This window comes from Corylus avellana, chromosome 7 (assembly GCF_965113065.1).
Source record: "Corylus avellana chromosome 7, dhCorAvel1.hap1.2, whole genome shotgun sequence".
In the NCBI taxonomy this organism is placed as follows: Eukaryota; Viridiplantae; Streptophyta; class Magnoliopsida; order Fagales; family Betulaceae; genus Corylus; species Corylus avellana.
Window position 1 is genome coordinate 13,544,282 of NC_142496.1, and position 15,850 is coordinate 13,560,131.

The 15,850-nt window shown below is 34.4% G+C and overlaps 1 protein-coding gene across 3 annotated transcripts; it reads right to left on the reverse strand.

Moving 5' to 3' along the window:
* Positions 1–608: 608 nt before the first annotated feature.
* BIM1 (basic helix-loop-helix (bHLH) DNA-binding superfamily protein) lies at positions 609–7,599 on the reverse strand. 3 transcript variants are annotated; one of them, XM_059597849.2, is made up of 13 exons: positions 7,309–7,599; positions 6,980–7,124; positions 6,637–6,858; positions 6,459–6,536; positions 5,030–5,413; positions 4,092–4,206; positions 3,844–3,986; positions 3,585–3,693; positions 3,079–3,148; positions 2,851–2,946; positions 2,112–2,572; positions 1,129–1,258; positions 609–1,018 (listed from the first exon to the last, which is right to left on the reverse strand). In XM_059597849.2, exons 3-13 carry the CDS (start codon positions 6,671–6,673, stop codon positions 914–916), a joined length of 1,728 nt encoding a protein of 575 aa, XP_059453832.2. In that variant the 5' UTR covers positions 6,674–6,858; positions 6,980–7,124; positions 7,309–7,599; the 3' UTR covers positions 609–913. The 3 variants fall into 3 exon arrangements, with proteins under 3 accessions (XP_059453832.2, XP_059453833.2, XP_059453831.2); XM_059597850.2 differs by having other exon boundaries at positions 2,112–2,386; positions 6,637–7,124; XM_059597848.2 differs by having other exon boundaries at positions 6,637–7,124.
* Positions 7,600–15,850: the final 8,251 nt, after the last annotated feature.

The window sequence follows — 15,850 nt, forward strand, 5'->3', positions numbered from 1 at the left end:
CTTGGCTAGTTTGGGGTGGCTCGCGGCAATCCCTAACCACCCATGGGGTGGCTCGCAGCCACCCCATTGGGGGTTTGGGGGGCCACCCCAAACCTCCAAAGGGGTGGCTTGGGGTGGCCCGCATGCCACCCCAAGGGTGGGCAAACCACCTTTGGGCATAGGGGTTGGGGTGTGGCCGGGGTGGCTGCCACCCCTCAATTTTTTTTTTTTTTTTTTATTTAACTTTTAAAATTAATTTAATAAATAATTAATATTTTAATCAAATAAAATTGGGAGTTTTGAGTGGCTCTAACGGGTATTACAAATTTTTAACGGTAAGAAGTTTCGATTGATCTAGGGACTAAATTTTCGAAAAAAAATACTTTGAGAGTTTTTAATGAAGGCGAGTTGATTTGAGGAATTTATATCTAAATTCCCAAATTAAAAACTCAACGACTTAATTAAAATTGCACAAAAACTTGAGAACTAAATATTATTTTTTCCTTATTTTAAAGCATTGACTTAAAGGTTACAGACATATTTTTGGAATTTAAAGCAATAAGAAATATGACACCACCCCCTTCAATAAATAAAATTCTTTTACATTTCATGAGTCAAGAAAAAAAAAATATTGAAAGAAACTTTACATTAATGGAAACCTTAATGAAAAAGCAGCTTCTCAATATCAATATGGAAGCCTCTATGATGACAACAAATAGAAAATAAATAATACATATTATTTTGCCCGGAAATCTGTGGAACCCAAACAAACTAACTGAGAGACGCTACATGTACAATCAATCTTGGTCTCAACTGGGCAGTTTATAAACCAGCAGAAGACATGAATAACCCCTCCAAGATGATATAGGCTACCCGAAAAAATGAATTAATATAATTGAAAAAAAAAAAAAAAGAAACTAATGAAATTGTGATATTAGCTTTTGCCCGTCTTGGGCTTCTTTAGGGCTTTCTCAGAATCTTCAGCACTCACAACTCTAGAACGTGTTGTCCCTTGATTGCTACCAGGAACATGCTTATCCTAAGGAACAATGGAAGACAAAATTTAAGTAAAAGATGTGCAATTAAGCTTACATAAAAATTTTACTTGAAAAGAGAATTAGGATACCACAATTTCGGCATCAATATTACCTTAACAATGGATGGTGATCCAGTCACTCTACTGTTAGATCGCTTCCCAAGCTCAATTTGCACTGAAATGCTGGCCTGTGACAAATCCACTCCAGAACTCTGCAGTGCTTGTGTCAGAGTACTCAACAACCTGTTCAACACCAAATATCCCTGTTATGTTATTGATTCATAACCAACATCCTGTTTCGAATAAGGCTCTCAAGATGATGTTAAAACAGTTGTAACCAAAGACTACAAAACATAATTTCCGTTTACTGACTAAGGCAGGGTGTGCTGATATCCAGGTGTAGGCATCAGAGAACTTCAGCAGATGCTAATAGTCGAAAAGATGAAGATTGACATTGCACACATGATAAAAGGTTTAACTCTCAACTTAATATGCAAATGAGTACAAAACTCATGCCCAAGTGGCCCAGGACTATCAATGCTAACAGGGCTTGTACAATAAATGGGTACCAGCATCCTCCAACCATTTTAACAAGACTATTGTAATTACAACATACTCTATCAGTACAAATTTCGAACAAAGTGCTGATCAATGCTGTGATGATTTTGCTTCTTGACTTAATATACTGATTGCAAAACTGCTCAGTACGATAAAGGAAATGGAGCCTAAAGAATCAGATTAAAGGATATGGCCCAGTGCAAATGTTAGCAATTAGTTCTGACCTGAAATGATTGGAGTCTAGATGTATGCTAAAAAAAATAATGTTGCCTTGAAAATATGCCACAAAAAGTGCCTGACTATTGCAGTACCTAACGGCAAAATCTGGGAAATCAGTAGGGGTGTTGAAGATGTATAAAATAATGTTTACCAGACATGAATCTACAATACTAAGAACCAAATCGAGGTTCAGAGTTTGTCTAAGAAATGTGCAGACTAAAGACAGTTACTACCTGTCTTAAAATAATGCACATACTTATCAAAAAAAAATAATAATAATGCACATACTAATGATTATGTAAATTACAAATATACTTACCCTTGAGAGTACACACTTGAGATGCTAATGGTACCACCTTCAACAGTCAACTCCTGTTCTTTCAGCTTATCACTAGTAGCAGTCCCATCTGTAGTGATTGATCTCACCTGACATATCTGTGGTGGGGGCAGTGATGGAATATCTTTTCCGTCAGATACCAATTTAGGAGGAAGTTCAGGTACTGCAGCGCTGGTCCTGACAGGTGTGAAGAAGTTTGAATGCAATGGCATTGGAAAAGGCATTGCCTTATTGGTGATTCCAGGATGGTGATCCATCTGTTTAAAGGTAGTGACAGTACTAACGTCAGATTCTACTGGGTGCTGTGCACTCCCAGCAATGGTTGGGGAGACAGAGACAGTTTTCTCATCAAACTTCCCAGTAAACACTAATGCAGGAGCAGACCCACTATTTATGACTCGAGACTGATCAACATAACTTTCAGTAGGCCTGTGATTGTTTCTCTGTTTCAAACAAGGGAGACAGTGTCAACTACTAGGTTGCAGCAGTGATACGAAATACTATGATTTGGCATAAATTCAGCTATAAACTACCCAAATATATGACCATCGTGCATGTGTGTGTAGGACAGACATCCTTAAAATTTGGAGGCCTCGTTCACTTCCGGGGCACAAATTTCCCTCCCGTCACGTCTATTTGGACAACACTCACACATGAAATAAATAATTAATGCATATGTTTCCAAATTAATGAAGAATGTGGAGGCAAAAACAAAATTTACCCATGGCATCAATTTTTCCGGCTCATGATTCCATCCTTGGTATGACCCCTCGTACTTCTGTACTTTCTCCTGTAAAAACTGAATGTACTCAATAACCTGCAAAAAGATTCAGAAACCATGATTCAAAGGTTAGAACATTGCAAGCTGAAGTAAAGAAGTCAAACAACAGATTACTACAAGAAATGAACGCAAGAAGCCAAGAACGAATTACTATAAGACATTACATACCTCTAACAAAAATGATGCCTTATCTCTCTTTTGGTCACTATGAGGAATGAGTTCTCTCAACATCTGAAACCTGCATGTAACTTTATTATTTTAGTATAAGATCTTAGTAACAACCTTATTAATCAATCAACTAATTGCTTGTAGTAAGAAAAAGGGCCATAATGCAAGCCGGTGCTCCCAAAAAACCATAAATATTATTATTATTATTTTTTTTTTCACTTTTTGCTCAACCAAGAGGAAAAGAATTCCTCCATTGAACAAAGTTATGGCACTGCCACTTATTACGGCATACCTACATAAGATACATACCATAAGAAAAAATTGACAGAAAAATTAAGTAGGGATCAGGGATGTCTTAACCAATATACGAGTATTAGAAAAAAGACATACAAAAAAAAAAAAGAAAACCTCAAAGTCCAACACGCGCAGACTCGCAGCAAATGGAAAGAGAAAGAGAAAGCCACACATGAGAAAAGAGGTTTCCTATATGAAGCAGGAAGACTTGCCTATCGTTGATTTTGCTTCTCCTACGCTGCTCTGTCGCAGAATGCTTCGAGCGGGGAGTGTTAGCCTTCTGATCAGAGTCCTTCCCGTCCACTTTCACCCTCAATTCCCCTGTAATAAAACTCACACCTTTAAAATCGATGAAAACGAGGGAAACAAAGATGTAATCTTTCATGTCGCATAAAACATAAGGAACTGGCTATTACTACCCACATAAGCATCAGAATATAGGGACACCCAAGTAGGTGTTTGACACAATACCTCTGTGGGCAGTAGTAACACTAGTAGAGGGCTCTTTCTTAAGGACAAACTCTTCCTCGTAGTCTAAGTCATCTTCCTCGGCATTACCAACCTTGGCCGATTTTATCATTTCCATGAAGCTCTTGTTCTTCTGCCCCGTTGCCCTGTTGACACCCATAAAAAGCCCATTACTCGTTGACACTCCCATCAGACCAGAGAGAGAGAGAGACAGCGACAAAAAAAGAGAAATAGAGGAGAAAATGACTGACTGAGAGGAAGAGAGAGAGCTGAAGCTGTTCCGATGGTTGTTGTTGTTGCTGTTGCTGGTAGATGACTGTGACGGCCTCTCCGACGTCGTCCATTGTCCCAACTTGGCCCCTTCCTCTGTCAATTCCAAAAGTAGCCGCCGAGGGCTTCGGTTAAGATTTCTTTCTGCTCTTTGATTTTTTTTTTTTTTTTTTATATGTTTAAATTTGGACTGGACCGGCTAAGGATCGGCCCTGAGGCCCAGCCCGGTCTACACGGCATCGGCAAGTGTAAACATTATTAGACACTTAGTAGTTAGTTCCATAAGACAAATAGATTACAAAAAAAAAAAAAAAAAAAAGTCGCAACTGGGCTTTCAGTGCAAACTTAGTTCGGCCCAATCCAAGATTTTGCCCATTCTTTGATTTTACTTCGGCTTTTATCTAAAATTAGGCCTTGGTTGGACGCACGGTGACTAAATTATATACAACAATACCTATCTCAACAATAATAAAAAAATAAAAAATAAAAAATCATTTTTGATTTTTATACAGGCATATAGCATATCTGTAGCCCACCAACGGCCCAATTAGCCTTTCAAAACATTGAAAGAGTTATGGGCCATAGACATACATAATTTTATTCATAAAAAGATCCTTTTCGTTATCCAACCCTCGTGTGGTGTGCCTAATGAATGCTCTGCTTCTTGAAATGTCTCAGTTTTTTTTTGGGATTCTTTCCCGTTTATTTTATGGGTATTTTTATTATTTTACTATTTAATAAAACAAAAATATTCTTTAAATATAACTACTAATTTTGAAAATTTTATTTATGTTTTTCAAGAAGTACATTGAAAAACAATGGAACGAATGAGCATGCAAAGGTACGTATTTTTTTTTTTTTTGGTAAAAGCATGCATGAGAAACTAAAAATGGAATACAAACAATTAACACGACTTTACCTCTCACAATGGGTTTTTCGCCCATATTCTCCTTCCCTGTCTTTCCCTTTTTCAATGCTGCAGATTCTTCCCACAACGTGAAACCACTTCCTGTGTAAGAAGTGCAGTTGGAATTCTCATCGTTCCTATCCGTACTACTCGTTTGTGCCACCGTGAATATGGAACCCTCTGGCTTCGGAACCCTTTGATGAGCAAAATACGAAATGTGGCTTATACTGTATGTCCCAATCCCTCCAGGGAGAATGTGCTCCGCCGAAGCAGGCGCTCCCGGTGGCGCTGGCTTTTCCACAGTTGAGATATCAACTGTGCTTTCTTCCTTTGCACTGCTCCTTCCTAACCGCTCTAGTGGCTGTAGGAAATCATGAGTTTTCGGGTAACCTCCTCCTGTTCATGCATCAACAAACAAAGACAAAGAACTCCTATTTAGATTTAGGAGAGACTAATGACCATAACATCTAATCTTGTAAAACATTATATCTCCTTTTGGACACAAAAACGATCATGAAACTAATCTAAATAGGGTAAAATTGAACAATCGTGTTAAATTTTCGGAAATTGGCTTTGTAATGGATTAAATTTGTAGAAAGCCAGACTAATCCCACAAAAAAAAAAAAAAAAAAAAAAAAAAGGAAAATGGATGGGGGGACTATTCATATTTATTCAGAAAATTTCAACTTTGGCTCAGAAAATACGATGCTAAAATTTCAAGAACAGATCGCCTCCAATCTATGAAAAAAAACAATGAAGAAGAAGAAGAAGAAGAAGAAGATAAAATACACCCCACATTACTAAACTCTCAATGCAGCCTTTGCACGCGTCGTTAGACTGAAAGAGAGCCATGGGGAAATGTTTGACTTTACCAACAAATAAAGTCTATATGTTTTGCCCAGTAAACACATGGAAGAAAAAAAAAAGATAAAAATCAAAATTATTACATACTCCACGCTTAATCACATTTTTCATGAATGAGGATTATAAAGGGCGTGGGCCAGATTTAAGCATTCTGGTACCAATACCATGCACCAGCATTGGGCCTGATGTGACCCGTCAAATCATGTTTGAATCCTTATGGGTCCCATCAAAACCCAAGATCCAATCTAAATGGTGTTAATTGCTAACTGCTAACCCCTTCCTTTTCCGATTCGGCATCCTGTTTAAGACTGCCCCCACTTACACTGATGGCCCAGATCCATGATTCAAATCCCGTCACGTGCACACACAATTGTGATATGGGTAATAAAGTCCGAAGATATATATTTGATATTTCATCACATATTTTCTCTGTATAAAACATTGACATCTAAATTCTAAACAACCCACTAACAAAAAAAAAAAAAAAACCTTTGAAGATAAAACCCACAAAGAACAAAACCTTTTTTTTGTTTATATTAATTTTTGGAATCTTCAATTGAAAATTAAAATAAAATACCTTGAGAAGCTGGTAGTGGATCTTGTTGGGCAGTTGAATGACTGTACAGAGACAGAAAGTCATGTGTTGGTTTTCGCCCTGTACCACAAAAAAACAAAAACAAAATATTTTCCAATTTTCATTTTTTATCTCAAAGAAACAAATTCGAAGAAAGAGAAAAGTTATGCTCTGAAAATACCTTCGGTTCCAAAAGGACGTGGTTGAGGAAGCTCCATTCACACCTTATAGATTTTTCTCACCTGATTTTTCCGGTAATTCAACAGAATTTTGAAAACAACCAAAATTCTCACGGGAATTCAGTGAAGTCACCAAATAAAGTTGAATTTGTTTGAAATTTTTGCAATTCAAACCGGTACTGGGACGTTGGAGACCGAAATTCTCAGCGCTTCTTCTCAGATCCCTGTGCTAGACAAAAGAAGAATCTTGTCTGAGAATTTACGCCTCCGCTAGAAGATCGGAGGCGCATTTGCTGCTTAGAAGCAATCGGATTCCGATTTGAAAGCTCAAAACGAAGAAATTACTCTGGAGCACGCCGAGAGTTATTGCAAAGATAATTTCTGTCTCTTTCCCGAGGAAATAAAATTTATTGGCCACAAATTTAGCTTGCAAATGTTCCGTACACGTAAAACCATTAACCGGAAAATTGAATTGCAGAATTCAGCGAATCTGCAATCAGATTACGATAAAGGGAAGAAAACAAAAGCTCGATGTTAAACAGAAATGAAATTAAAATCTTCAGAACTTGATTTAAAAAAAAAAAAAAAACAAAGCTCGAAAGAGAAAGATCTATAGGCCAACATGAAAAAAAAAAAAAAAAAAAAAAAAAAAGAGAGAGAGAATAATCGCTTACTTTGATCTGAATTAAAAATTCACGTGCATTATCCGCTCCAAGCGCTTGAGCAAATCGACCTGAATATGAATCCCACACTTCACTCACAAAGTTTCCGAATTCCGAGCTTCTGCAGACGGTAGGAATCTCTGGCGAGATCAAAACCGCACAAGAATCTCCTTCGAATTTCCACCAGAAAATCTCTCCCACTGCCTCTCTCTCTCTCTTGCTTTCTTTCTCTTCACTATCTGTCCCGCTTTGATCTCTCTGAGACTCTGTCTCTCTCTCTCTCTCTCTTTCTCTCTCTGTCTGTGTGTGATTCGGTTCAAGATCTTTTATACAGTTTCTGGCTTTCTGTTTTTTTTTCTTTTTCTTTTTTTTCTTTTGGGTGTGCTCCGTTAGAGGAGAACGCCGTCTGAGTAACGACGTTGCGGCGGGAATGACGGCGTTAGTGTCATGATGGACTGTTTCGTTCAATGGCTGCTTTTGCTTTTGCTCTAACTTGGTATGACATTATGGTTCACGGAACTCTATGATTTTATACTCACCTCATTATTTTATGTTTTCGGCAATCCCGATTTATTATTGTATTGTTTCGGCAATCCCAAATTTTTTTTTTTTTTTGGGAATACCGACCAAACAACAAGGGAAGAAAACATATACATGTTTTCTCAGTAACTAAATTATAAATCCGTAAAGTACAAAAAAAAAAAAAAAAAAGTAAATAAATATAAATCCCTTTGTATTTTTTTGGCAAGTAATATAAATCCCTTTGTAATATGTCTTAATTTTACACTCTTGTAATAAATGAGTTTATATATGTACGATCACGTGCTAGTTTTATTGAGGTTTTGCTTTTAATACTTTGCGTTCAAAAAACAACACCACCATACTTTACATGCTGTCTACGGTTGTCATGATTCTGTACAAATGTGAGCATGGTCGGATTTCGAATTGTTCTATAAATACTAACACAAAAATATTGTAAAAATGATCAATGGATCATATCAATTTTACGCAAATTTCACATAGTTTGAGGCCAAATGCAAAGTATATACAGTTCAATCAAGACTCAGATTCTGAATGACATTTTAGAGGATGAACATTGATAACAAAGACGAATTGCATAAGGAAAAAATAAAAAATAAAAATTGTACGGTAATAGAAAGTCTTTAGAAGTGAAATTCAATGCAATTTGTTGCTCATATTATTTGTAATCTGAACAATTGGGTAGTCTGATACGTGGTCGGGCAAATAGGCCCCCATAAGAAATTTTTTTACAACTATATATCAGATGCGAAAAAATAATTTATGGAGATGAAAAGTGTAAAACATTTCTTTTCTTTTCTTTTCTTTTTTTGAAAGAAATGAGTATTCTTCGTTCATAAATGATAAAAGATCACTAAAACCAAAGCTCTACAAAGATAGAGCACATTGCTCTAAAATAACAATAATGGAAATTCAATTTGAAATTTCTTCAATCCAGATGCTATCTGTAAATTTTCTAGAGCCCTCCTTAGCAAGTCCATGGGCTGGATAATTTACCTCTCTATTGACATGGCAAATCGTCCATTGTCTTCAAGAAGTAGCTTAATCCGCTAAGACCACACTTAATGAAGTGAAGGTCACTAGTTCGAATCCCATTCCCCCTTTTGTGCGGACACGTCCAAAAAAAAAAAAAAAAAAAAAAAGGAGAGACCGCAATACCAATTTTATGTCCTCCACAATCTGCCCGTGGCGATGACAGCTGGCCGGTTCCTTCGCTGTAATAGCCCTTACCACCATCAGTGAATCCCCTTCCAATACAATATCAAAAACGCCTAAATCCCTGCATAACTCCACGGAATATAGAGCTGCCATGGCATGAATGGTTTTGCATTGGGCTACACACACCTGCCCCTTCTCATCACGGATTATCACCCCACTCCCATACATTTCAGTTTCGACGAGATGGCCACGTCCCAATTCACCTTAAAAAAACCTGATGGAGGATTTTTTTCACTTCGGCCTTTCCCCTGTGATACGATCATCTACCTGCAGATTCTCATTCTCGTTAGCCTGCGTGAATTGCTGGAGCAGGGTCTCGTGCCACACACACAATGACGTTGGGATGGTTGAATGGTCCCCGATGCACCACTGTGTTGCAACGTTGCCAGATGCCTTTTGCAGTAAGAGCAAAAATATGTAGATCCTCCCTAGTGAGCAGTTCGATCATCTTCTCCACCACGTCCAGAAAACTGCCTCCCCCCCTCTTGCACTTCTGTAGTTTTCTCCGCTAGCACCCCACACATCCTATGCTGACCGGCAATCCCAGACTATATGGTTTACTGTTACCCTCTCCCTACGGCAAAAAATAAACAGGTCATCTTGCACAACACCTCTTTTCTTTAAATTTTGGGAAAACTTCACTAAGGACTCCCAAACTTTCACCCGTTTTAAAATATTTCTTATGAGCTTTAAAATCTCTCAATTTAGTCTCTTGAACTTTCAATTGCTTTCAATTTGGACCCCTCCGTCAAATTTTAACCGTCATATGACGTTTATACCCCCGACTTTTGTATAAAATTTCAACTTCTAAAACGTTTTTTTATTTTTAAAAAAAAAAAAACAAAAATCATGGATATTTTGGTCTTTTTTTGAATTTTTAACGGCTAAAATTAACGGAATGGTCCAAATTGAGAGCAATTGAAAGTTTATGTGACTAAATTAAGAGATTTTGAAGTTTAAGGGGGTATTTCAAAACGAGTGGAAGTTTAAGGGTCCTTAGTGAAGCTTCCCCTTAAATTTTCTCTAGTGGGGAGGATGTCATTGCATGCTGAGAATGTTATTGCAGGCTCTCCATCGAAACATTTTAGTCGAGTTTGAGACCTTCTTTTTCCATACTGCTTTCCACAGAACTTGGTTCCTAGTTCTGTTTGATCCCTCCCATTTTTCTGTTATTGACGTTCCCTTTCGTGATGGTATGCAATTTTAAGAGCATTCACAATAGAGGAGCCAAATTTTTATACAAAATACTTTCTCAAAATTTACTTTTATCTAATATAGCTAATAAATTTTTAAATGTCTCTACATTCGATTAGCTATAATTCTATCTATTCTATCAAAATAATATTTTATTTTTAATTTTTTATTAATTTTAATTCAAAAAACCATTTCCATGAAAAAAAAAAAAAAAAAAAAAAAAAAAAAAGGCACCAAAAACAACCAATCACCCCTTGAAAAGTGGGAAAAGATTTAGGAAAAAGAGAAAATGTGTGAGAGAAATAATAAAAACTAAAATGACTCTCTTGAAAAATGTTGCTACATTTAACTCTTTTTTTTTTTTTCTTTTTCTTTTTGTTCTTTCAATCAAATATCCATTTTGCTTTCTTTTCTTTTTTTCTTTTTTTTGACTAATCTAATGTAGAGAGTTTTTTACAAATTTGAAGAGCCATCTTAAATAAAAAGAACATTGACTCTTCCATTACAAATGCTTTAATGATGAATTCCCTTGTATTAATAGTATGGCAAATCAGCTTGTCTTGTTGTTGGTAGTGGCTTAGAGGAATGTTACAAACAATATCGGCTTCTCCCTCGCTAAATATCTCACTTATAAAAGTATTGTATTCCAGTGTAAACCATTTTATTTATTTTTCTTAGCCAACAAAAAACGAAAAACACTTTGAAGTTAACCAATATTTTATACTCACTTAAACTCTCAACAATTATAAGAAAAACCTTTTTCAAAAAACATTACACGTCAAAACAAACATGGCCTAAAAAAAAGTTTAAAAAATCTATATTGAAACCCATATATAGAGTCCCCAAGAGGTAACTCAATCGGCTGGGACCACGCTTAATGAAGTGTAGGTCACTAGTTCGAATCCCTCTCCCCCCTCTTGTGCAAACATGTCAAAAAAAAAAAAAAAAAAAAAAAAACCCTTATATAGAGTTTTTTGTTTTTATTAGATAAATAATCTTTCAAATATTAAAGTGTGTGTAATTAATACTTATTAACTTTCAAATATATATATATATATATAAGCGTGCATGTATAATCAGAAACCATAAATTGATTTCAATCTTGATGAGATTGAATTTATAGGATTCTATATTCATTCCAGTGAATTAGTTGATATGGAGAATAAAGTTGGATTTCCAACAATAATATCTGATATTATTATGATAATTGAATTATAATAAAAAAAGAATTCAAGATGACTTAAAATCTGGAGGGGAGAAGCTAGTAGGTAATTAAATAGGGTATTAAAAATAAGTAATAGTTAATAGAGGATGAGATAGTGTGAATTCCGACAGTTTTCGCAGTACAGGAGTGGCACATAGTTTGCGTCACAACAGTACAATCTAGGTGAGGGTCCACGCCCCTATGACACTGATCAATTTTCATCCTCGGTTCCAACAAACTGCTACTGCCACTCTTCCCTCGACTAAAGGCTGCATTTGGTAAATCATTTGGTTTCAATACTATTTATTTTATTTTTTTATTTTTGTAAAATTTTTTTATTTTTTTTATCATATCAATTACTTTTTATTATTATTCAAATAAAATAATCACTATAAAACAAAATTTTTTTATTTTTTCATACCAAATATTCTTACTTTTTCACTTTTTCAAAAGAAAAAAAATTCTTACTTCTTTTTACGTTAATCAATTTTTGCGACAATATTAAACCACTAAAACCATTTACCAAACCGACTCTTACCATTATGTAGGGATGTCAACCCGGTCTGGCTTTCCGGTTTTTGGCCAAAACCGGAACCAGAACCGGGGTACCCCGGTTCTCGGTTTTGGGAAACCGGAACCGGAATCGGGACCCCGGTAAACCGGGGTCCCGGTTCCCGGCCGGTTCTAGTTTTACCCGGTCCGGTAACCAGTTTTTTAAAAAAATTACTGTTTGGGGCTTATTTTAGGTATTGGGCCTAAAATAAACCCATTATTTTTTTCATAAGTTAGCTCATTTAAAAAAAAAAAGTTATTAATCTTTTTGTCTAAATTAAAGAGGTTTTATTGTGATTGTTCCAAATAATTAAAAAATAAACCTAAAAAAGCCTAAAAATCCTAAAAAAAATCAATGTTTTTGCCTATATGAGCCTTAGAAATAAAAAATCAAATTTTTTAAAATACCCTAAAAATCATTTTAAATTAGATACATAAAGAAAACATTAAAACAATAAAAAGTAAAAACAAGTATGTAAACAAACCAACATGCACAAGAAATAAATACCCCTTACTACAACAATTCAAAACCCAAAAAAAATAAAAAATAAAACAAGTATTTAAATAATCTACCAATCAAAAGAAATACACTCACAATAAAAATAGTTCACAAATATATTACAAAGACAATATATATATATATATATATTATTTAATAAAATAAGACCCGGTTCCGGTTTTCCCGGTTTTTACCGGGTGTCAAAAACCGGGACCGGAACCGGAACCGGTCCCCGGTTTCCCGGTTTTCCGGTCCCGGTTCCGGTTTCCCGGTTGTTTTTGACACCCCTACCATTCTGCAGGTGTCATTTGGCAACCAACAAGAACATTACACTTCATAGTAAAAAAAATTTAAAAAGAAAATAATGATTGATATAGGAATGTGAAAAAGTTGTATTGAAAAATGAAAAATTGTTGTTTTGTAGTGATTTTTTTATTTGCACAGTAGTAAAAAGTAAATGATGTGAATTTAAAAGTGGATGATGTATATAATAATGAGAATGATTTGATATTGATTTCTTTGAAAAACATGAAGTGAATAGTGTGGGAGAGTGTAACGTTATTTAACAAACAAGGCGGTAATGTGTACTTTGTTTTGGGTCCAGCTTTTTTTTTTTTTTTTCTTTTTTTTTTTTTTTTTTTTAATAATGAAATTATTTGAACCTTCAAGAATAATACTATTTATTCGACTTTTATACTATTGTCATCTAATTTAATAATGTGTTAAAAAATTAAAGGTTAATTTTCACTCTTATAATAAATAAAATTAGTGTAAAACTTTACTTATTCTTCTAAATTTTAATTACTTTTGTAATTACCATTTAAAATTCAAAAACTTTCAATTTAGTGTATTAAACTTTTGATTTTTTGCAATGTCTCCCATCCGTTAGGCCTTTTCATTAAATCTTATCAAAATTCTCAAAATACTCGTGTGTTTTTTTATTATAAAAAAATAAAATAAAATAAGTTGCAAAGATTCAAACATGGGTATTTTGGTAAATTTCATTAAAAACCGACCAACTACCGAATATTTGCAGTTTTTTATTTTTAGGTTTTAAAAAATGGAGAGTATTTTGGTAATTTTGACATACTTCAAATAGGATTTAAGGAAAAATATGACGGATGGATAACATTGCAAAAAATTAAAAATTCCATACACTAAATTGACAATTTTTGAACTTTAGGAGGTAATAATTATATAAGTGTTGAAAGTTTAGGAAGATTGTTAAACGCTTTTGATTCAATACTATTCATTTCACTTTTTCAAATTTTCAACATTCTCTTGCTTATTAAATTACATCAATCACTTTTTATTACTATTCAAATAAAAAAAAGCACCACAAAACAAAAAAATTTCATACCAAATATTCTCACTTTTTCACTTTTTCAAAAAAAAAAAAAAATTCTTACTTTTTTTTTTACATCAATCAATTTTTGCTACAGTATCGGACCAAAATTCGATCTTTAACAAACACACCGTAAAATTTTTCTTAAAATTACTTTAAAAAAAATAAAGGAAAACTTCAACACTGTCTTATAATTTAATAATATTGAAATAAAGTCAAAAATTAATTTTGACTGTCATATCATTTTAGTTATATAACGGTTAATAAAAGTATACTAAATAAATTTTTTAAAAAAAATTCATGTCTTTAGTTTTCTCTCACCGTCTCATGTGACCTGTCTACAAAGTAAAGGGTTTGATTGGCCAATTTAAAATATGATTTGGGTCAGGTTATAGTTATGGTTCAGTTGGATTTGAGGGAGCACCTGCGATTTTTATCTTATAAGTCTCTCATGAATGGCTCTTAGCAAGTAGGTGTTACTATGGTCATGCCCAGATAAAATAGTCACAATTGGTCTCTCCAGCCTACCATTTTTTATTATATATATATATATATGGAGAAAAAAAAAATTGAAAAATTAAATTGGTACCGAAGTGGGTGGCACTGGCAAGCAGGCGGCGTAGGCTTCTCACGTACAAAACAGTATGGATGCGTTGGGTAATGGGGTAAAACATATTCCGTGAAGAGTTGGAAGTGGTCACGTGAGAGTGAAGAAAGGGAGTTGACATGGGAACAGGGGGCCGTTGACTCATCAAAAATTAAAGAAAGATAAATAGTTATGGGTGATGATTAGCGCACAGATCCCGATTATCTAACTTAACGACTGTAAATTGTATAACAGAGGATGTTGGTGGTAAAGGAGGAAATCTCACGTGCCCTGCCTCTCTCTCTCTCTCTCTCTCCTCTTCTCTCTTCTTATTTGCCTTTTCAGTTGTGCCGGGAAACCCGGGACCTTTTTATCTTTGTTGCTGCCTGCACCTCACCCATGTGCCCTTGCAGATTCTCTCCCCCCCTCTCTCTCCTGTAAAACTATTATCACTATTTTTTTTTTCCTTCTAAATGAATAAAGAAAGATTCATTTTTATTTTTATTCTAATGAAAAAGAGAATAAAAGACTAGTTAAAAATGTTTTTGAATACAAAGTTAGAAACGGTTCATTAAACTATACAAAGTACACGATAAATTGTATATGTGTATTAATTATTTATTAAAGTGTCATGTGCTTTATTTTTATAGATCAAGTTCAAGAAACTTTCTTAAATCCAATTTGAAAAAAATCTATATCCGTTTTACCGTTGAAAAAAAGTTTGTTATTTGTTCGGTAGTTAGTTGGCTTTCTACATCAATATTATAAAATAATTAAAGGGTAAAGTTCACTTAGTCCTCTCAAATTACCACTCCAATGACAATCTACTCCATAAACTATTAATTGCCACAATTTATTCCACAAACTACCAAAACAATGACAATGTACCCCCCAATACTAGCAAAGTGACTAAATTATCCCTATATAATTTTTAATAAAACAAAAATACTCTTAAAATTTTGAAAAAAATAAATAAATTTTAGTATTTTTGTTTTTATTTTAGTAAGAGTAATTTCGTCATTTTGTTAAAAGTGGTGGTATATTGTCATTGTTTTGGTAGTTTGGAAGATAAATTGTCGCAATTGATAGTTTGGAGGTAGATTGTCATTGAGGTGGTAGTTTGAGAGGGTTAAGTAGACTTTACCCATAATTAAAAGATAAAAATGTAATTTTAACATTACTCAATTAAAAAAGACCTCCAAAGATTGCTTTTAATACATTGCATAAGTCTGCGTTTGACTGTTTTTAATTAAAAAGTTGTTTAAAATGCTAAGTTTTCTATCACTTGAGTTCACTGCTGTTAATTAACTGGTGAAAGGGCTAGAAATTATCAGCTTTTGACCTTTTTTAAAAAAAAAAAAAAAAAATTCCGTACTTAATTGATGTCCCCAATCCAATTCTTAAGCCGAGTGACCC